The sequence below is a fragment of the Paramisgurnus dabryanus genome, chromosome 9 (genome assembly GCF_030506205.2).
Source record: "Paramisgurnus dabryanus chromosome 9, PD_genome_1.1, whole genome shotgun sequence".
Taxonomy (NCBI): Eukaryota; Metazoa; Chordata; class Actinopteri; order Cypriniformes; family Cobitidae; genus Paramisgurnus; species Paramisgurnus dabryanus.
The window spans coordinates 12043010-12066134 of record NC_133345.1 but is presented as its reverse complement, the minus strand read 5'-3'; the positions used below and the strand labels follow the sequence as shown (position 1 = coordinate 12066134).

General features: G+C 38.8%; 1 protein-coding gene across 1 annotated transcript; it reads right to left on the bottom strand.

Moving 5' to 3' along the window:
- Positions 1 to 11010: 11010 nt before the first annotated feature.
- Positions 11011 to 14311, bottom strand: LOC135769345 (extracellular calcium-sensing receptor-like). The gene is made up of 6 exons (XM_065278679.2): positions 14112 to 14311; positions 13609 to 13897; positions 12773 to 13528; positions 12459 to 12686; positions 12080 to 12203; positions 11011 to 11924 (listed from the first exon to the last, which is right to left on the bottom strand). The coding sequence occupies exons 1-6, from the start codon at positions 14309 to 14311 to the stop codon at positions 11011 to 11013; spliced, it is 2511 nt and encodes an 836-aa protein (XP_065134751.2).
- Between the last annotated feature and the right edge of the window lie 8814 nt (positions 14312 to 23125).

The following is a 23125-nucleotide window of genomic DNA, read 5'->3' as shown; positions in this document are numbered from 1 at the left end:
ATTTTTCAAAGGGGTGGCCAGGCAGGGGCCAGCAGTTACTCTGGGGTGGCACATAAAATCTCGATCATCCAACCTTACATACAATTAAGTATTATAGGCGTGTTAATCAGAATAATGTATAACATACAATTGCTACAATACTTTAATTTTAACTTAAATGAATTAAGATTAATTTCACGGAGTGACTAGATCGGGCGGAACCAAAAATAGGGTGAGAGAGTTCCGCCCGGGCCAGTTTGCATGAACACCGACACTTCCGGGTTTCCCGGGGATCCCCCGCAATCACCACAACACGGCACAGCTGCGTGAGTGACGGGGCGAATGTCGATTGGGCGAGTCACGTCGAGGAGAGGCATATAAACGGAGAGGATAGGAGTCATGGGGTGTAGTTTGATTGCGTTGGATATACGCTGCGGATGCCGGCTGGGTTGTGAGTCGTTTGGGTGCTGGAATACGTAGTTCTGCTACGGCTGGGAGCTGTGGAGAGAGAAGAAACACTGTTCAACAGTCAAGTAAGAACCTCTTGAACGGAAACGTACTTATTGGCACCTTTGGTGTGTTGTTGTCCTCACAAAGGAACAGGAGCTCTGTGTCCACGGCGTTGTTTGCTTCCGAGGCACCCTGAGGGAAAAGGGAGAGATCGACTGGAGATCGCCAACTGTGAGTAATAGAAAATCAGCAACTAGTATTGAATGCTTGTATGTTAAAGGAGAGTGTAACCCATTCCTAAGCGGCCCCACTAGATGTGTGCAGCAGGTGAGCGAGCCAAGAGGTGTGTGTATTGAGAGAGAGATCGACTGGAGACCGCCAACTGTGAGTAACGGTAAATCAACAACTAATATTGAATGCTTGTATGTTAAAGGAGAGTGTAACCCATTCCTAAGCGGCCCCACTAGATGTGTGCAGCAGGTGGGTGAGCCGAGAGGTGTGTGTATTGAGAAAGAGATCGACTGGAGACCGCCAACTGTGAGTAACAGAGAATCAGCAACTAGTATTGAATGCTTGCATGTTAAAGGAGAGTGTAACCCGGTTCTAAGCGGCCCCACTAGACGTGTGCAGTAGGTGGGTGAGCCGAAGGGTGTGCATTAAACTACTCTGGACTGTGAGAGTTTGCCATCAGGTTGAGGCGCTGTGCCGCGTGGCCCGTATCATTCAACCCCGCTACCCAGGGCAAGGTCCACCTGGAGAGGAGTACGGACCCTAACTTATTCACTGGAGTGTGTGCTGTGCAACGAGTGAGTGATTGAATCTGACGTGAGTACACAAAGCTTTCTTGAAGTGTTGTGCTGTGTCCTTGTTGTCCGTATTCACCTTAGGAGGATCTTGGACCTTTGTGGATGCCATCAGGGGCCGCCGTGACGGCGTGTGCCCAACCCACCCAGATACGCTCTGTAGCAGCGTCCAGCAGGAGTCACGTAGAAACCCCGAGTGAGGTATGGTGAGGAAGCAGATCTAAACTCAGATGATACCTGCATATTAGCTAAAAGCTAACTTACCCAATAACGACTCACAGCCTAGAGAACCTGCAAAACGAAGAAGATACTTACCTTTACCGTAGCCAAAGCTAACTTACCCAGTCACGCCTCACAGCCTAGAGAACCTGCAAAACGAAGAAGATGCTTACCTTTACCGTAGCCAAAGCTAACTTACCCAGTCACGCCTCGCAGCCCTAGAGAACCTGCAAAACGAAGAAGATACTTACCTTTACCGTAGCCAAAGCTAAATTATCCAGTCACGCTTCGCAGCCCTAGAGAACCTGCAGAACGAAGAAGATTCTTACCTTTACAGTAGCTAAAGCTAACTTACCCAGCCACGCCTCGCAGCCCTAGAGAACCTGCAGAACGAAGAAGGTACTTACCTTTACAGTAGCAGACTTACCCAGTAACGATCCACAGCCTTAGAGAAACTGCAAGGCGAAGGCGATACTCACCTAGCGTGGACCTCGGCATCCAGAGAGAGGGCGTAGAGAGGAATATCCAATGAAGAACTTATTTGTGTTTTATTCTGCCCTCAGGAGGACTGAGGCGCACCACGGGAAGTCTTCCACATGCAGGAGGTGGGCCGTGGACGAAGGAGCTCCGCCCGGCCCTTGCCCTGTGATTCTTGTCCCCGCAGAGAAGGCTTCTCCCCTCCAACGTCCTTGGCCCCTTAATACTCCCCCTGAGGGCGAGAAGCAAGACTTTTAGATTCCCTTTCCCATTCCCCATTTTGGTTTTAAGTAATTTAAATAAAGTTGATTGTTTTAAAAGTACTTATCTCTTGTTGTTTGGTCATTGGGGTGCTTTTGGGACCTCCTCGAGGTGGAACGTGGGAAGGAGCGAGACGCACCCAGTCGGTGGTCTGCTCCCTTCCGTGACATTAACATACAACTTAAGTCATAATTCAACCTCATGTCTTTTTAAACTATTTAATCAAATAAAACTTTTGAAATGTACTTTGAAACCAGAATTTATTTCTCCCATTGCTGAAAAAACTATAGAGACCAGAAAATCACATGAATTTTGTAGGCCACTGAATTGTATTTTACTAAGATTCATGTGGCTGCTTCTTGCTACTCTTTCTGAAGAACGTTGCTACATCTGCTGCCTTTCTCTTCATTTTTCCCACATTTCAATAATTGTCTGACATTAAAACACTTAAGCAAAACATTAAAACATTACCATGTTTTAAAAAAACTAATTAGGGTAAATGTATCCAGATTATCTGTTATATATAAAATCAATCTTAATCCTAGCATTTACGCTGTAATGTTTTTGTGGGATTCTTGAAGTGACGAACTCTGTCAGATTCAAATCGGCTGTCGCGCGGCACATACACATAGGCGCGCTGGAAGAGAGATTCTCATTATAAAACAGATTCTTAAACAAGATTTTAAGCCCATTATGTGTTTTTACCGAACTTTAGAAGAGAAAAAATACAGACTTTTTGATACATAGGGCCCTATCTTGCACCCAGCGCAATTGACTTTGTCAGTGACCCATGTATCATTCGTATTTTGCACCGGCGCACAGCACGTTTTTCCCTCCACAGACGCACGTCGGCAAACTAGGGAATGAACTTGCGCTCCCTGGGCGGTTCAGCGCAAAAAAAGAGGCGTGTTCCGGCGCAAACCATCCCTGATGCTATTTTGCAGTTTCAAAAAACAATTGCGCCACTGACCAGAAAAAAAAGGTTTAAAGGCAGTGGCGCGTTGCGCGTTGTTCATTATGCTATTTTAAGGGCGCATATGCTTGACCATAATGTATAACGTGCACAACGCGCATACACTTTGCATCTAATCTACACAGATGCAACAGTTATTTCTGCAAATCATAAATTGTTACACTAAAAAATATTAATACACGAGATAAGGGGAATCATAGTGGTGAGCATTGTGGTGATAGTTTTTATTTATTGTGTGGCTGCGTTAAAAAATTCTCATGCAAATAACGATTAAAATATTTTCATAAGTTTGTTGTGTGGCTGTATTACGTTTATTTTATGTAAATAATAATTAAAATGTTTTCATAAGAAACCTTAATGATTATGAACTTGTAAGTGTACTTTGGGGTTGGACCTTGCTTGCGTTTCTTGGGTCCGATTTCAAAGCCCCCAAACCCTTTCAGCGGTGAGAGTGGACGCAGCGATGTCCTCTGCTGGCGTCTGTGTAGAGGCAGATCCACCTCCCGTTACACGGCGTGCCCGATTTATGCTGGCAAGCTTGGGATTCCCCCGTCTCCTGACATCATTGCAGTGTTTGGCCCAACGATATGCCAGCTGATGAGACTGTGGCTATTTCCTCTCACGCCTGTTTAACCTACGCTGATTTGGGCGGGTTTCTCCCATCCCCATACAAAATAACTTCTCTGTCTTTGACTGCTCTTACAAGAACGTGGGTCTCCTCGGCTGTAAACCGCTCCTGGCGTACGCCTGGTAAATAAGTCATAATAATAGCAACCCGCCATGGAACTTGCGCCCTTGCATTTAAAGGGAATGTTGGATAGCGTTCTGATTGGTTTATTTGACGTTACGCCCAAACCACACCTATGAATAATGAACCTACTTCAGACCAACCTCTTATTGATTTGCGCCCGGCGCAAGAGTTATTTCTCACGCCAGGAAAATAGCAACAGCGCCCAAGATCCGCCCACAAACTCACTTGCGCGTTGCGCTTCGCACTTGCGTTTCAGATTGTTAAAATAGGGCCCATTGTGATGAAAACGCAGTTAAAGTGCCTGTCATTTATATATTCACGCCGGAGCCTGAAGAAACATCACTCTCCACTCCACTCCATGCTGCCCCGCCCCTCCGTGTTTGGCGATCAGGTTTCATGCGCACACAGCTTGTTTAGTAGCAATAACATGTAAACGTGTGTGTGTGTGTGTGTGTGTGTGTGTGTGTGTGTGTGTCGACCTGCTGCGCTCTCTGTTCAATATTCCGCTCAGTGTTTGCGCTGTGCGTTCTGCTCTGTCGTTAACGGCACAACGTTAAGTAACATTGTTTGAAATTTAACTTGTCCAGTCGGACAACTAATTTTCTCTTACACTTGTCCTTCAAAAAATCCACTTGTCCCGGACAAGCGGACAAGCCTTAATGTTGAGCCCTGAATATGGATTTAAAATTACATTAATTTCATAGGATAATGCAGTTGTTGTGCAAAATGCATAAATAACACAATTAAACAAGTCATTATACAAAACATAAATAAACAAAAAATGCCATTTCAAATGTAAATATGATGCCAATATGTCATTATTCCGATTGAATAGTATTTGATATAAAAGTCATTCAATATTTTTTTTTTTTGGAGGTTTTTGCATGAAGGCAGGGGCACTTAGAGTGTTAGAAGTGTAGGTGCCATGAAAAAAAAGACTAAAAAAAATTGGTGCATGATGCCCCTGGTATAGATCATATTATATATTTAGGTGGATGAAAAACATGCTAGTAAGGCATCAATAGATTAACTTCTATATTAAAAGTGGAGCAGGGGTGTAGAAGATTAACTTGAAAGATAAACCCAAAAAAGCTAGACAAACACTTTAAATATTTATTAACAACAGCAGTAAATTTTATATGCTTGATCGTGGTTTCCGTTAAAAGTTATTTTAGACTTTTAATGGCAAATGTCGAGAGGGCATTATTGTTGCACAAAGTAGCTCACATTAAAATGATGCGAGAACCTCTCCACTGGTGGGTTTTCATTTGATTTCCGCCAAAACTGGGATGTGTGCATTCAGGTATGCACTATGAAATTCTTTCCGCTCTTGCCCAGAGAGTGTGCACACACTTTAAAAATCTTCAATCACTTCCATGCAATCGTTTTATCTTTCCCGAAGTGTACGTGTTAGCGCTCAGACTGCGTTCCGTGCATTCACAAATCCATCATCTCTCACCCTCTCTCTCTGGTAAAAAGGTGGCGTTTTGGTCCACAACGCGAGCCTCCACTGATAGCACGCCATCTCAACAAACGGTCTCAGTACGTTGCGCTGGGTGCAGGTAATGCTCCTGGAAGTTGTAGTTTCCCAGTGTCGCATTGCACATTGTTTAAAATTTCGAATAACTTTTAAGAAAACTACAATAAAAATATATTCAACCTGCCAAAGCGGCTAGTGGGATTGGCTGTCTTACAGTCAAAATCAACCCGCATTTGGTAGGTTGGCAAGTGTTAATGCCAAGCCCTGATCACAACTAAACATTTTAAGTTGAAACTACTTAAAACTTAAATATACTGTAACCTAACTCAGTCAAAGCAAAAATACAACTCAAAAATGTAAGTTGGGAGAACTATTTTTTTGCAAGTCCAGGTAACTTGAAATAAATAGTTGGGTCAATTATTTTATTATCACAACCAAAGTTAAAACTACTTTTAAGTAAATATAACTTAACTGAGTCAAAGTGTCATGTACTCTACTACTACTACTATTACTAACTACAATGATGATGACGAGGAGATTAGATTCTTCATTTTTAGACTCAGGAGCTTTATTCAAACATACAACAACGACGAGGAACAGATTTACATGCACATACATTCAACGACTGACAAGGGAAAGACACATGAGGGCAGAATATAAAGGGTGAGCAAACTAATTAAACACAGGTGTAAGAACTTAACTAATAATCAAACAGGTGAGACTAATGATGAAATGAGATAACAAATGAACTAAGATGATTAACAATGAACAGAACTAAATACAACACAAAACCCTGACAGTACGCCCCCCCTCCCAAAGGCGCGTCCCGCGCCGTAACTAAAACAACACCGAAGTGGAGGGAGGGAGTCCAAAACAACAGAAATGTCCAAAAATGAGGGAGGGATTAGGAAGGGGTCTGGACCAGGCCCCAGAGACCGAACAGGATGAAGCCCCAGGGTGGAGTCGCTGGTGGGAGGAGCCAGGGTGGAGTATTGTTCTTACTTCCCACCCTGGGGACGGACAACGGCGATGACGGCACTTGGAGGATCCAGGGTGGAGCCGTGCGAGCAGAGAACCCGGGGGAGCCAAGGAACCGGAGGGGCGGGGCAGAGCTGGTGGGTCTCCCGACCGAGATGTAGGAGGTGGACCGGAGCTACGAGGCGAGCCAGAGCAGAGGAGTCCCAAGGTGAACGCCCATAGGAGGGAGGAGCCCAACGAGCTGGAAGGGTGGAGTGAGGGACACTTGGGGAGCGAGGAAAACCCAGAGGCGAGGACGGGACGACGACCGACCAGGGCAGAGCCGGAGTGGTGACGATGCCTGGTGACGTCGCTGTAGAGACGGGAGCCGACGAAGGGGAGGGAGGAGAGACCTGAAGCGATGCCACTGGTCCGAAGGGCCGAGGCGACCTCTTGGTCTCAGGGAGCGGAGGCGGAGAACTGGAGAGCTCCCCGAAAACAGCTAGCAGAGAGGCACGCCCCGGATGGAGGGTGTTGGCGTGTCGGTCTCTGGGGGTGAAGTGGGGCTGGTGGCAAACTCCCCATCGGCGGGGCCGACAGTGAATGGGGAGTTGTTGTGGAACAGCACCCACTCCACATAAGCGGCGAAGTTGTTCTCTGGACCGCCCGCTGGAAGACGTGCCCATGACTGATCGTTCAGGCTGGTTTTCAGAAAAACACTGAGCGCGTGATCGGTGAAGTTGGTAAGGCACGCCAGGTCTAGAAAGTCCTTGATGTGAAGTTCCAACGGGCGATCTTCCTGGTCCAGAATTTGGATTTTAACTGAAGGGGGGAGATCCATAACGAGAATAAACTAAAAACGAAACTGTGAATACGGAAAACAAAAAACTCTGGAAACAGGAGGAGAAACACTAAACACCACGTAACACTTTACGTTCAGTCGTTCTGTCACGTACTCTACTACTACTACTATTACTAACTACAATAATGATGATGACGACGACGAGGAGATTAGATTCTTCATATTTACACTCAGGAGCTTTATTCAAACATACAACAACGATGAGGAACAGATTTACATGCACATACATTCAACGACTGACAAGGGAAAGACACATGAGGGCAGAATATAAAGGGTGAGCAAACTAATTAAACACAGGTGTAAGAACTTAACTAATAATCAAACAGGTGAGACTAATAATAATGAAATGAGATAACAAATGAACTAAACAAGATGATTAACAATGAACAGAACTAAATACAACACAAAACCCTGACACAAAGCAAAAGACAACTCAAAAAGTTCGATGAACAATTTTTTTTACAGTATAAAGGGTATGCACGTGATGTCACCTTTGGTGAAAGTGACTGCGGTTACGCCCACTGAGTGGCAAAAAACAGAGCAGCAGAATTTGTGTACAGTGTAAAATCACCAAAAAAACTGAGAAAACGTGTCTAAATGGGAAAAAGCTGTTGTACGATAGACTGTACTAACAGATTTAACAAGAATTCGTTAAATATTATCAATAAAGTAAATAGATAGTTCATGCCAACGTCCACTGACCACAGGTGGTCACCACAGTTGCTAGGGTCACTGTCAAGCAGAGGTGGACACCACTTAAGTATTTTACTTTCTACACTGATAAAAATTATTCATTCAATTTACTAAATTTTTTAAGGTAAGTGGTTGCAATCAGTTTATTTAAGCTACATTTAAACAAAAGTTTTTAAAAGTAGCTTAAATAAATTGATTGCAACCACTTACCTTAAAAAATGTGAGTACATTGAATAAATAATTTTCAGTGTACTTAAAAGTATTTTTCAAGTAGTTTTATTTTATCAGTGTTTTTCTTTGGAAAACATACATTCCAAAGCATATTATCATAATTTTTACTCTATTACATATCATAAATACAAGTTTTTGTTTTTCATATACTATTTAAGTATAACGTACTTTTACTAAAGTAAAAGTAAAAGTTCCGAATTTTAATGTAATTAGGTATTAAATCAATTTTAAAATGCAATTTTAAAGAATACACAGTATGATTCTATGCTCTAGAATGTAGTGAAGTATTTTTTGTTCCCAAGACAAACACCATAATAAAGCACACATGCTTGGATAATGTAACTAATGTAACTAAGTATTGTCCACCTCTGCTATTAAGTCCAACTAAATTCAATTTAAGATTTTTAGAGTTTTACTGGCATTTTCGCAGCAGCCGCTATGAAAACCAGCCATTTTGTTGAATGTTTGCCACTCAACAGGGTGTGCTCCGGCGTGGTCATGTGAAAAGGTGACAAATACTCTTGTCAAGTCAACTTCCAAATTGGTTGAGAGAGTAAAAACTTGATGTTTAAAATACTAAAAAAAATGTTAAGTTGAATGAACAAATTAAAAAGCTGCAAGTTGTGTCAACTCAAAAATATTAAGTTGAAACCACTAAAATGACAAATAATTTTTTAAAGTGAGAGGTTAAATAAAATTTAAACCAGGCAAATACCTGACCTTTAATGCTGACATAGTTTACTAGTCTAAACCACAATCCAGCAATGTCAGACAACATTCATGCACACTCAATTTACTTAATGTTAGGTTTGTTGTTAGTTTGAAGCAGTATACTGTAGCATGTCACACTGCAAGACAGTGGTACCACTGCTTGTCATGTCACGTCAATTTCCTATATTCTGAATTATACATCTACATAACTACAGAGGAAAAGTCTTAGGTCACCATTAGGACTATTAGAATCATTTTTGTGTTTGCAAAGGTATAGTGACCATATTTAATTATATATCAGTCTCTTTGCCTATTTTGCATTTTAACTGTTTTATTCTGAGAACTGTGCCTTTTTTAACATTTTGTGTAAATATTTCCTGTATTTTGGGTTTGTATCTTAATAAAGAGAGCTTACATGGTCACTAAAACTTATAAATAACATTTGTTATTGCTAAATAACAAATCTGGTAATGGCCTAAGACTTTTTGCACAACATGGTAAATAAAAGTGTTACATAAAAATTGTTATTTTAAGCATTGTTGTAAAGAATCCTTTATTTTAGGCAAAGCCTAGAGTAATGACTTTTATGGCTAAATGAACCAATCACTCAAAGGTTCTTGAATAACCATTTCTTTTATATCTTTGTGTAGCCTATACTGTAGAACCTTTTCTCACCACATAAAACATTTTGTTAATCAGAAAGTTTCTTTTGATGTTAAAGGTTCTTGAAATCATACATCCAAAAATAGTTTTTCTATGGGATTGTATATTTAATAGAATAAATTTCACTCTTATTTGTTTTTTTAAATAAGCTAAAGTTATAAGATTGTTATATTTACACTTTTAAAAAGTTTACATTTATTTGAAGCATACGTGTGATTTCAGAAACAACACAAAAAAAACAATTTAAAAATTAGACCTGATTTAACAACTGTAATCAGTTGCATCATGTGTTCATTCATTGCTTTTGTTTTTCACCCCTTTACATGTTTATATCACTAATATGGTGTACTTTCCAGCTGTGCTTTAATTAAAATATTTTTTATTTGTGTTGTTCATGTTTGTACAGACACCTGTCAAATTTGCCTGTGGGCAGATACAAGCCACTAGAGTTTTGCATCAGCCTGTTTTTCAGATTACAACATGTTGTTTGTGTTGCTTTATGTTTTTGCTCACAAATCATTCCCAAGAAACAAAAAAAGAGTGGAAAAATTAAAACCAGGAAGTTCTGTTTTTTTATTTTTGGCCTTTAGAAGAGCCACGATGTGGAGAAAAATTGCAACCGCAATTATTTAAGATATATGAAACGAGAGTACAATAAAACATATAACCATGATTTACCCAGGAAAGGAATCCAATTTTTTTGTAATTAAACATTTTTGTAGAATTTTTTTTTACATATTTTGAATCTATAACAAGACTAGTTTTTAGACTATATAATATAATAGGGTTTGTTGTGCTAAAAACGTCTGACCATTCATCAAAACGAGGACATTTAAAGAACAGCTAACAATAAAATTTAATTTGAATGGAAAGGTTCTGAATTATTGCCTTAAATTCAAATATCTAATCATGATCTGATTGAAGCCAAATGTAAAATGCCTTTGAGATTAAAACAGAATTAAGTTATGTAACACCATTACATTGGTTGAGATGAAATAAAACTAGTCCCAGAAAATTATATATGTATGAAAAAGTGTGGAATGGCAAATTTATACACTCTAAAAATGACTGGGTTATTTTTAAGCTATGTTGGGTAAATAGTGAAAAGAGCACAACGCTGGGTTAAATTTGACCCAATGCTGCATTGTTTTTACCCATCTGCTGGGTAATTATAACATATGGTTACATAACAACAACCCAACATTGGGTATTTTTTAACCCAGCACATGTTCTGTCCAATATTTACCCATTATGGGTTAAAAATAACTTAGACATTTTTAGAGTGTACCATTTAACAATAGTTGTTTTGTGCTGTGGCATAAGATATATAAGATAATGATATATGACAATATTTTGTGTTCACCTGCTGTACTGTATCTGTACATATATGAATTTTATTTCTTTGCTATTAAATTTACATATAAATGTTATGTGTAATAGCACCCATAGAAACAATAAATAAAAACTCTGCACGGTAAAACAATCATGTTAATTTATTTCTCAGAAGGACTTAGTTTGTGTTTTTCCCATCATATGTTGTTTTGTATTTTGTTCAGGCTTAAACAGAATGATGTAACATTTAGGGGCAAATATGCAGAATAGTAAACCAAAGCTTGAAGCTAAAATGGCAAATATCTCCACAGCTACAGTAAATTTTCCAGGAGAGCTGACATAAGCTGGGATAAATGTGATCCATACAGCACAGAATATGAGCATACTGAATGTGATGAATTTAGCTTCATTGAAGTTATCAGGCAGTGTCCGAGCCAGAAAAGCCAAAATAAAGCACAGGAGAGCCAGAAGACCAATATAACCCAACACAGCAGAGAAACCTATAGTAGAACCCAGACTGCATTCAAGAATGATCTTCTCTTTATAATGTTTCATGTTTTTATAGGGGAAAGGAGGAGATATTGTTAGCCAAAGTACACAAATAAGAACTTGAATGAGTGTAAAGGCAAAAACACTGAGTCTCTGTTGTGCAGGCCCAAACCATTTCATGACATTACTTCCTGGAAGTGTGGCCTTGAATGCCATTAACACCACTATTGTTTTCCCCAGAACACAGGAGATACAGAGGACAAAAGCGATCCCAAACGCTGTGTGACGCAACATACAGGACCACTCGGTGGGGCGACCAATGAAAGTAAGTGAACAGAGAAAACACAAAGTCAATGAGAAGAGCAACAGGAAGCTCAGCTCTGAGTTGTTGGCTTTTACTATGGGAGTGTCCTTCTTACTGTAAAACAGGATGGCCACCAGTACAGTTATTCCTACTCCAAACAGAGAGAAAAAGACTAACACTATACCCATAACTTCTGTGAATGACAGAAACTCTACAGCCTTTAACACACATTCAGTGTTCTCAGTATTTGACCAGTATTCCCCTGGACACTGCTGGCAGTTATTTGAATCTGGAAAGGAAGTTCACTATAGTTAGAGATAAAAGGTAAAGTGTTTCATTTATGAACTCCTTTGAAAAGAAGCTGGATCTTAAACAGTAGGAGAAGAACACAAAAAGAGCAACTAGCCAGATTTTTTTTTATTTTTGGGATGGTCTGAAGTTTACCTGTCTCATTACTGATCTCTCCATCTGCACATGTAATACAGTCATAACAGCAGACAGGTCTTCCTTTCTGTGCGGCCTTCCTAGTGCCTGGAGGACAACTCTCACTGCACACAGACCTTGGCTTCTATATAAAAATATACATAATAGCTATTAATTAAGACTAAAGGTAATTTGCACTTGTACATGTAGCCATGCTACAATTATTGACAACACATTGTTTCCTTGAAGCATAATATACATGTTATTGCAATGGTTTCTTGTGAATAAGGAAATAATGTTTGAAAATTATGTCATATGTCTGTTGGGTTGAATTCCCAATGCTTTTAGTCATGAAGTAAGGTTTTTACATATTTTACAAACACGGTTATTGCCTTTTTACCTCCAGTTGTCCTCCAGCCCAGATTATGTTTTCAGGATTAAGGACAAAGCGCTGGTCAGGGGGCAGTGAGCCATCATAGTAACCCACTGCTTTAAACTGGATTGATCCATCAGAGTCCTGCTGCCAGTTCACAACTTCATACTGGGCTACAGCAGCACCAGTGCTGTCAAACCACACACGATCTCCAAACTTTACAGTGAAATTTACTTTTTTCAGAGCTTCAACCACCTAGCGAGAAAACATCAAGAAATAATCAAACTGTCAAATAGAAATAGGCATAACCTCTTGCTTTTGTGTCTGTCATATATTTGTACCTGCTGTGGTTGTATTGTCAGGTTTTTCTCACAACCTTCTTGTTTTTTGCACTGCAGCAGACTGTGTAGTGCATGAGCCACAGCATACACTGCTTTATAGACATTACTTGAATATCTTTGCTCAGGCACATCTTCATTGTAATTTTTTAGCACAAATAAATCTTGATATGTGCTGCAAATTACTGCATTTTGAGATGAATTCCCATCTCCCTCTGAGCATTGAAAAGCTGTGTCCCAAAATGCTTTTATAACATAATCTGAAAACCCATCAATATCAAGTTTTCTCACTGCAAACCCCAGTGACCCTCCCAGCACATGAAAACTCTTTGGTGTGATCAAACTCTTTGCTGTTATCCATGCCTCTACACCAATCATTTGGAGGCCTGTAATGTTCTGAATACTTAGCTGCTCAAGTAGATTTTCCATCTCTAAACTGGTAAGAAATGCAACAATGACTTTTGCAGTGCTTTGTTTTATGATGTTTACCACTTTTAGGAGTTTTTCAGGCTCTGTTCTGTAAAATTTTTCAGAGTACTCGACACAAATCCCCTCCTCCTGCGCTGTATTTAGAAATATGGCCATTCCATTGTTTCCATAATCATTGTCACTGTTCACAGCTCCAACCCAAGTCCAGCCAAAGTGTTTGACTATGTATGCAAGTGCTCTGCTTTGGTGATAATCACTAGCAATAGTCCTGAAAAATGAAGGGTAATCTCTCCTGTTACTGAGGCACTCACATGTGGCTGAGTGACTTATCTGAAAAAGAAATCACAAGAAACAGTAAAACAGTCATAATTACGAGAATTTGTCAAATGTGTGTTGTTCTCATCCCTTACCACAGGAATTTTGAAAGGTCCTGTGGTTCTGGACAAAATCACTGTGGCCGAGGACTCAGACTCCCCTATAATAGCATGTATAGGAGTCTGTCCATTGCATCTGTCTCCTGCTGCAAACTCCTGACCATTCATCAATGCCATAGTTGCACTCATAGCAGACAGTCTTGAAGCACAAGTGTCAAAGATTTTATAGCCTATCGAAATGTTTGGAAGGAAAGTTTCACTTCTGTTAATCTCCTCAATAGCAAAGGTCATAGTTTGAGCCATCCGAAAGTCTCTTAGATTCACACTGTGAAAAAATTAAACCAGTAGGCATAACAGAAACTAAATAATTATTGATCGTGGCAGAAAATATATTAGATTTTAAAAATTGTATACATTATTTCGACTTAAATAACAATTCCTGATATTATGGTAGTGATTTTACAAATTACATTTGTGAATATGCTGCAATGCATCCTTTTTACTGCAATGTTTGTCAAGTAGTTTCCAATGTCACAAACCTGGAGCATGACAGAGGCTCAGGTTTTTGGGTAAACTCCAATGAAGGAAATGTTTCTATACTTCTGACTGCAAAAAGCCCTCCAATAGTTATGTCCCCATCTTTAGACAGCAGTGGGTGCTTGGGGTCTTCCATCAATCGACAAATGGCATTTTCCGCCATTGCGTGATAGATGATAAGTGTGCAAAGAAAGATTAGCATCTCCATGTGAGCTCAGCTTCGGTTGGCAAATAAATCTGACCTGATACGTGAAGTGACTTTTATAGACACAGTTGATTTATTTGAATGATTATAGCCAATGACTTCATAGGGCAGAACATATGCTAGATTGCAACTTATTTTAAGTTGCAGGTTGTTACAATTGAGTGTTCTGATTGGAGTGTACATGCTCACAGGAATAAAACTCCTCAAGAGGATCTACCTAGTTTACCATGACTCTTTAAAATATCACTTGCTTTTTATTGGTTTTTCTAAGATTTGAGAATTAGTTTTTGTGTATTTCAGGAACGTTTACAGAACATGTATGTTTGGTCCGTAATGAAACACTTCTAGGCTACATCATGCTCTGTTTATCAGATGTGTCAGATCTATATGAAATCATTACAAGGTACATTTACTCTCACGTTTTTAAGTATTTTATATGACTAGTCAGTAAGGGCTGCCACAATTAATCACATGTCCCAATAAAAATGACTCTGAAATCGTTTCAGAAATTTTTTTTAATCGATTCTGTGTTTCATGCACAGCTTGTGCCTCATGCACAGCTTGTGCCTGTACTGTGGCATTTGGTCAATTGGGGAGTCCTTATCAATCTAAAATCATTATGAGTCAGAGTCGTTTATAACGTGCATTTAAAAAAGTCAAACTCATTAAAAATATTCCTTATTATCATGAAAATACCTGAAACAATTTGAAGATCAGCGATATAAATAATCCTATAGACATTTTCTGGAATACTGTTTGTAATGCTACTTCTTCTGTTGCACAAAGGGAGTTTCTGCACAAGAGCGCCCCCTGGCTTTGGAATGTGCCTGAATTTCACCGTAATTCATTAAAATACATTAATTGAGAAAACACAAATTTGCACGATAATCGTTTCAGCCCCACGATGTGATGATGTTATCCGTTTAGTCGCAGCCGACCCTCTTTGATTCTATGGGCCTTCTCTCACCATGCTTTTCTATCCTGGACTTGTTCTTTTAGTTGTTCTATAGGTTGGCCAGAGTCAGTTTTTATGTTATCAAGGCAACGTGTCCTTTGACGGCCTCTTCTTCTCGTTCCACTGACCATCCCAAGCATAATCGCCTTTTGGCCAAAATAAGTGAGTCAGAGTTTAATGATCATGCCTGCAAGCGACATCTCCGGCTTGATATGTTCTAGCACTTCTTTGTTGGTGACCATTGCAGTCCATGGAATCCGCAATAGTCTGCGCCAGCACCACAGTTCGAAATGCATCAATGTTCCTATGGTCAGCCATTTTCATGGTCCAGCTTTCGCACACATACATGAAGATTGGAAAGACAATGGCTCTTACCATTCTGCTCTTTGTTTCAAGGCTGATATCTTTGCTCTTCCATATTTTGTCATATGTCGTGTAGAGATTAAAGAGGAAGGGAAATAGAATGCACCCTTGTCTCACACCTTTTCCAATCTTGAACCACTCTGTCTCCCCATATAGTGTTCGGATTGTGGTCTCTTGATCTGTATAAAGCAATCTTATCAAATTGACCAGGTGTGGTGATACTCCACATTCACTTGGGGACTTCCATAGCTTGCCATGGTCAATGCAGTTGAACGCTTGCTGTAATTGATGAAGCACATGAAGACATTCTTTTGATATTCGTGGGTTTTCTCCATGATCCACCGCAAGTTTGATATGTGGTCGCGGGTGCCACGGCCTCTCCGGAAGCCTGCCTGGGATCAGGTAGTTCTGTTCTGATCGTGGGTCGCAGGTGTTGCTGTATGATCTTCAAGAGGACTTTGCTTGCATGTGTGGTCAGGGCTATTGTTCGATTGTTTGAACAGTCCCTTAAATCACCTTTTTTGGGCAGTGGGATAAATACCGTTCTTTTCCAATCCCTTGGCCATGCACTGGTTTCCCAGATAATCTGACACAATGCTGTGCTAGCCACTGGTGGAATAGGCCTTAGCAGGTCTTTCCCGTGCCTGTATTTGACTGCTCCTTTGCGTGCTGAAAATTGAGTTCGAACCCTTTTTACTTGCACAAAGAGATCTCTGGTATGCAGCCCTACAGTACAGTACTAAACAAAGATAGGTCTAAAAGAATCAATGTCACACATTGATGTCTGTTCGGAAACAGATTGTAATGTTTGTCAAAAACCTAAACAAAGAAACTGTACCTATATAAACCATTGCATGATATGAACATGGAACAGAATGCAACATCTGAACATATACTGTAAATGACCAATGGCAAATGCAAACACTTTGGTATATATACACAGACTATTCAAGGATAATAATGGATACCTGGAAACAATTAGGGTGGGGTCACACACACTACAGAACGTCTTGGTTATATATGTAACCATGGTTCATGGAGAAAGGAAAAAAGATGCTGTATCATAAAATGACATAGCATTGAAGTTCCCTCGAAAGGGAACTTTGCAGGTCTTCCCAGAACATGATGCTGAAGAAAACATTTTGTATAAATATGGAACTGTTCTTATTATATAATGCATTTTTTTGATGATTTTCAAAAATGGTGACCCTCTGATAATGCAGGACCGACGAACAATGGGTATTGTTCGACTTGGCATGCCCCAGGAATTTAACAAGACCACACTAATGATTTTTGACCAAAGTTTGCAATAGTTATAAGGAAAAGAGCAATTTATTTTGTTATTTTTGCACCAGTAGGTACAGTAGCACTGTGACACACTTTTTTTTAACTGTATGACCATTTGGCTTGCTTGCCATCAAACCGTGCCCATACATCAGGGTGTCAAATCTGTTGAAAAATCTCATTTGAATTAGAAATTATAAACATATATATGTTTACGGAAATGTAAAATAACTGTCTTCTGACTTATTTTATTTTTTAGCCATTTAAAAAAAAAATTGAACTTTTGGTGATAAGCGTCATCCTAAATTAATCCTATAAATGACAACTTTGAGCAACTTTGTTCACATGCTGCACATATATGACTTTTAAATAAACTCTTACTTTTAATAACAAAGGTCCTGCATAGAGAGACATGCTTTTCTCGGCGTTAAAGGTTCTCTAAGCGAATTCACGCGTTTAGGCCATAAAACTTTTTTTTTCATACAGTAAACATCTCCTCACCATCTGCTAGCTGCCTGTCCCCTGAACACACTGTAAAAAAGTTAACTTACCACCACGAAACATAGCAAAATGTGTTCCAGCTAATAAACGGCAGGAAGTATTTGGGAGTGGGGGTTGGGCGCATTCATGACTCTTTCAGAAAGCACAGAAGGGAGGGGGAGGAGTTAGCACGCTCCGTTTTGTTTAACAACACTTTGATCGTCAACAATAAGTGCGTCACACAGATTCGCTTAGGGCGCCTTTAACTCTTTCACCGCCAGCGTTTTTAAAAAAAGTTGCCAGCCAGCGCCAGCGTTTTTCATGATTTTCACCAAAGTTTAATGCCTTCCAGAAAATGTTCTTCTTTAAATAAATAAACATACAATATACCAAATGAAAGAACAGACCCTCTGCTTTCAAACAAAAAAAAAACCATTTCATCCTACCTTTAGTGGTTCTTTTGCAATCAGCTTTTGAATATGGGTAGGTTTTTGCAAAAAAGCGGAAGGGTGGATAATAGCGGTGGATAATAGCGGTATTGCGGAAAGACGGAAAATCTCGTCATTGGCGGGGAAGCGTTTTCTCTTAATTGACGAGATATCTCGTCAATGGTGGGGAAAGAGTTAAATAATGGTGCAAATTGCCCGAATCATTTAAATAGTCTCCTCCCAAAAATATTGCATATTAAAGGGAATCTACTAAATGCATATGCAAAAAGGTCAGTCACAAAAATAACTACACCACATCTTTTCATCCTTACTTAGAGTTAGGGGCTGGGTGATAAAATGATATTGATATGTGCCATTAATACACCTTCATCGATAACAATAGATAAAGCATTCGATATGACTCCTGTTAATGCACTGCTAAAACTGCATTGGACATTACATCACTGTTCCTACATCTTAAACAACCTATTATATGCCCTGATAAAGGAGCGAGTCACGAGTGACAAGCAAACAGCCAATCAGTCCAGAGGTGTAAAGTACTCGAGTAAATGTACTTCGTTACTGTACTTAAGTATTTTTTGGGCTACTTTGTACTTGTACTGAGTATCAAAAATATATGCAACTTTTACTCTCTACTCAATTACATTTTTGATTGGGTATTTGTACTCTTTACTCCACTACATTTGAAATGACACTTAACGTTACTCGTTACATTGTTTATTCGTCAAATAAAAACGAGACGAAAGTGTCAGAGGGTGATGATGGATAGAATCTCTGGTCGCGAGGTTACACGCACACACACAACTGAGGGACTTCATTTGGCTCTGCGCAGAGCAATCGTATGAAATCAAAGTACTGCGAGAGCGAATCAAATGCATACGGAGAAGTCTGGTCTCGCGGTACTTTGATGTCAAACGCTGAATGGCTTGCGTTGAGCCACCATAGCGGGACATCTGCGTGCTGCGTATGCCATAAACTGTAGAGAAAAGTTCGCGTCTGGTCTGAGAGAAGAGATAAAGAGCAAACATATGGATGCATATCACATTTGCTTCAGTCAAGGGACCCTTTGTTAAACATGCGATGCTACAATCAAAACAAAAGTGATGCGCGATTGCAGGAGGGTCATCCCGCAACTCAAAGGCAAGCACAAATGTTTATATACTCTGATGCTACTTTATCAGCTAACCTGAGCTGGTACATAACTTGAAATAACTTACTATATAAGCCAAAATAAACCAGCGAGGTTCTGTACTGATTGCCCGAGTAACTTAAGTACATTATAAGATTGATAATAAGTGTACAATTTCACTGTCCTCACATTTAATCAAGTATGCTGTAATGTATTTACTGTAAGAGGATGCATGACGGAAGAAATGTAGTGCACTTAAGGTGAGATGGTGTTACGTACTACATGTGTTTTCAATTAATCTTTCAAATGAACAACTTCACGTTTTTAATATGCATTATCATATTTCTGTTAGTGTAATTTTAGTTTACTGGAATTTTCTAAATATAAAAATTATATATTTTTTAGGATAGGCCTATATAAGAATATTTGGTAACACTTTACAACAAGGTTCATTAGTTAACAGTAGCTAATGTATTAACCAACTTGAACAAACCATGAGCAATACATTTGTTACATCATTTATTCATCTTTGTTAATGTTAGTTAAAAAAAATGTAAGCTTTAATTGTTTGTTCATGTTAGTTCAGAGTGCATTAACTAATGTTAACAAGATTACAAGTATTAGTAATTGTTGAAATTAATATTAACAAAGATGAATAAATGCTGAATAAATGCTGTATGAGTGCAGCTCATTATCAGTTCATGTTAACCAATGTAGCCAGCCAATATTAACCAATGAACCCCACTGTAAATTGTTACCATATATTTGTATCACAAAGTTAGGCTATATATTTTTCAGCATGGCACATTCAAGTACACAATGACACTAGACTAAAATTAAATGGGTTTAAATTAAATTTAATGTAGATTTCTAGACTAAAATCTCATGGCATTTAGTTGAATAAAATTAGACTAAAACTAAATCAATTCAGATGACAAAAATATGACTAAAACTAAATTAAATTTTAGTCAAAAGAAGACTATGACTATGTTTAATCTGTGTTTGTTCTGCCAGGTCAAAATTTTGAGGTGTTTGATTTCTTTTCTATATTAGGAAATAAAACCTCATAAATAAAGTTTCTTAGTTTTCACTGCCCAGACCTACAATGTCTCTTTGTGTTGAGGACTAGTGCATCTTTGAGCCAACATTCAGTACGAGTAAAAATACTTGAGTACTTTTAAATTGGGTTACTTTAATACTTTTACTCAAGTCGTATTTAAATTGGTGACTTGTAACTTGTAGTGGAGTAATTTTTACAGTAAGGAATTTGTACTTTTACTCAAGTATGGCTTTCAGCTACTCTTTACACCTCTGAATCAGTCTTTTTCAGACATGTGATTTTGCTGTGTGTGATGTCACCAAAGCGCCATTTTGGAGGTATCGTTACTGGCTGTGAGCACTAGAAAAGATTACAAGTACAGAGATTCTGAGTAAATAAATCACCAAACTTAAGAAACTCAACAAAACAGAGAAAATACCTAACTACGACAAGTTCAACATAGATGCTAGGAACTGTTAACTGTTATTTGGATAAACTGTCATCCATTCAGAACAACGAGCTGACTACATTAAGTCGGACTGCTGCCTTCAAACTCATATTTGGACAATCTTGTTTATGGCTGTGAACTATTTAAACACTATAAACCTGCTGAAGCCAATGCTGGGTACAGGATTTATTTACATTTCGATTTAACTGTTACTTTCTGTATGTGTTTGCACTTGTTAGACAAGGCTAAAACTTGTTATTTGCTATACTCTCTAGGGCTGTGCTGAAAAAATTGATTCACCGATTCTGAATTGATTTTCATATTATTTTCTTAAGATCGATCCATAACTCAGAGGATCGATTTAATAATTAATAACTTAAACTTGCCGCGTCATTGAATTAGGCTTGCCACGAATAGATCACTTGCACACCGCGACACCGTCTTTCACTGTCATTTGATATTCTCTTGTAATTAAAGCGTTTAGTTTCGTTAGAGAGAGCAAACACTAAGAACTGAATGTGTCTGCTGCCTGAATTCAGCGGAGCTGAACGCGCATCACATCACAGAACAGCAGGTGTCAGATTTCATTTATTTCTGTCAGTGTGCGAGGCAGGCTGACTGACCAGACGATAGCAGAACCCCGCGTGCTTACTCGTTTTGGTTATAATATACATATATGATTTTTAATACAAGCGAGATCATGTTTTGTTGTTGTTTTTATCGTCAAGAAAAACAATAAATCCATCATTCAAGCAGTGCTTTATGGAGAAGTAGCCGGTTGCTCTGCTTGGGACTGGCGGGTTCTGTGAGAATTACCTGCGCACATTGACTCAAGCACTCAAACCAGCTGTTGCACTCGCATTGCACGCAAATTCATACGTGATTTAACGCAGCTTACGCAAGCGCTGCATTTAAACATTTGCGTAATTCAAAAGTGAAAGTAAAATGCGCACGTCTGCATGCGGATTTATAAGCCCACCGGTGGGAAAATTATGTCACCGCAGCAACCCTAGATTGAATTCACACATCACGCGAGGTGGAAGGACATTGAAACAATGAACATGGCGGTCAGTAATGTTAAGGAAGCTGTTGTTTTGAAAACTCCAGAAATGCAAATAGTGTCAATATGTTGCATAACTACAGTCTTGTAATTCAGGTAACCGCTCGAAAAATTCTTTTTTTAAAAACACTAATCTAAATCTCGAAGATCGGATCAGATCGGATCAAATCGAATAATGATAATTGATTCAAGATCTTGAGAATCGGAATCGAATCGATCCTTAAAATTTGAATCGAAACCCAGCGCTAATACTCTCTTAAATAGCAGTGTTTATTTACATGCACAGTTTGCGCTTTTGTAATTAAAGTCGCCATGAAACGGAAGTAGCGATTGCCTTATTTTCCCCGTGGTGACGTATATCCGAATGAAACGGCTTTTGAGATGAAATAAGGCAGGGCTGGATTTGAATTTGTCCATCGAGATCTGATTGGATCGTTTGAAGTTGGGTCGTGTTGCTAATTGCTAATCACTGCGATCTTCTCCCGGACCCCGCCCACCTGCCATACTTTTGACCGGAAGTGAAGAGAGATCGTTTTGAGGAGGGGAGGAGATTTGCATTTTTGATTAAAGATTATGAGCACACACGAATTTTTAAAAAATAATGAAGCTCACAGATAAGTCATTTGTTAATAATACCACACTATTAAAAATACATATATAGTTTTTCATTTCAATTTCATTGCGACTTTAATTATCATCACCATATGACACAAACACCTCAAGCATTATACCTTACCTTACCCACCCTGTCCCTACCCTGTGTTTGGTATGCATAGTGAAGTGAAGACAATAAATAAGATAGAAATAAAGAACATCACATTTATTAGAAAGGTTGTACAATCGTACATGATTGCAAGGCTGGTCGAGCATTAAAAAGTATTAGCATAAAGCGTATTCTACATTAAATATAATGTATAATAATAATAATAAGAAGAAGATTAAATGTATCAAATATATATAAAACATAACAAAATCACTAGTGTCCAATCCTGCTATCGGAGGTGTTTCACGCGGTCAGCTCCAACCCCAATTAAATACACTTCAAGCACATGGGAAAACACATTTTTTTTACTGCTAAACTAAATTTGTTTATTGTTTTCCTTAATAAAGTGTGTAAATAAAACATACACTGGATAAAAAATACTTGTCATTTTTTAAAAAGCTTAATAAAATGTATCAATAATTATCTCTATTGAATGAAATAACACGTTATATTGATAATAAACATTTCAGCACTATCGCCCAGCCCTACTTAGAGTGTTGCTGTATTTAGTTGTATCTCTTGTATTTAAAGTTGTTGTTTTTTTAAATAAATGAGGTTTGATAAATACCAACATAATTAAAGTATGTTTCTTCAGTACTGGGGTATACAGTGAGGGCATGATGCAATCCTACATGTTTGGAAGATGGATTTAACACAAAATATTTGGTTGCATGAATTAACAAAATTACATGGGCTAGATGTTCATGCGATCATTGAGTCAACTCAAAATCTTACTATCAGATATAATTTTACATTTTCTGTGGATTAGTTTACTGACCCACAGTGCACAAACATACAAACAAATAAGTTAAACAGCTATGTTCATTATTTTTTAGTTGGT

What these genes read in the sequence shown, in the direction of transcription:
- LOC135769345 (XM_065278679.2), bottom strand. Translation starts at nt 14,311, where the DNA reads ATGCTAATCTTTCTTTGCACACTTATCATCTATCACGCAATGGCGGAA. An exon ending in TGACAATACAACCACAGCAG is followed by an intron (nt 12,687 to 12,772) that starts GTACAAATATAT and finishes TTTTCTCGCTAG; the next exon opens with GTGGTTGAAGCTCTGAAAAA. An exon ending in GGGCTGGAGGACAACTGGAG is followed by an intron (nt 12,204 to 12,458) that starts GTAAAAAGGCAA and finishes ATTTTTATATAG; the next exon opens with AAGCCAAGGTCTGTGTGCAG.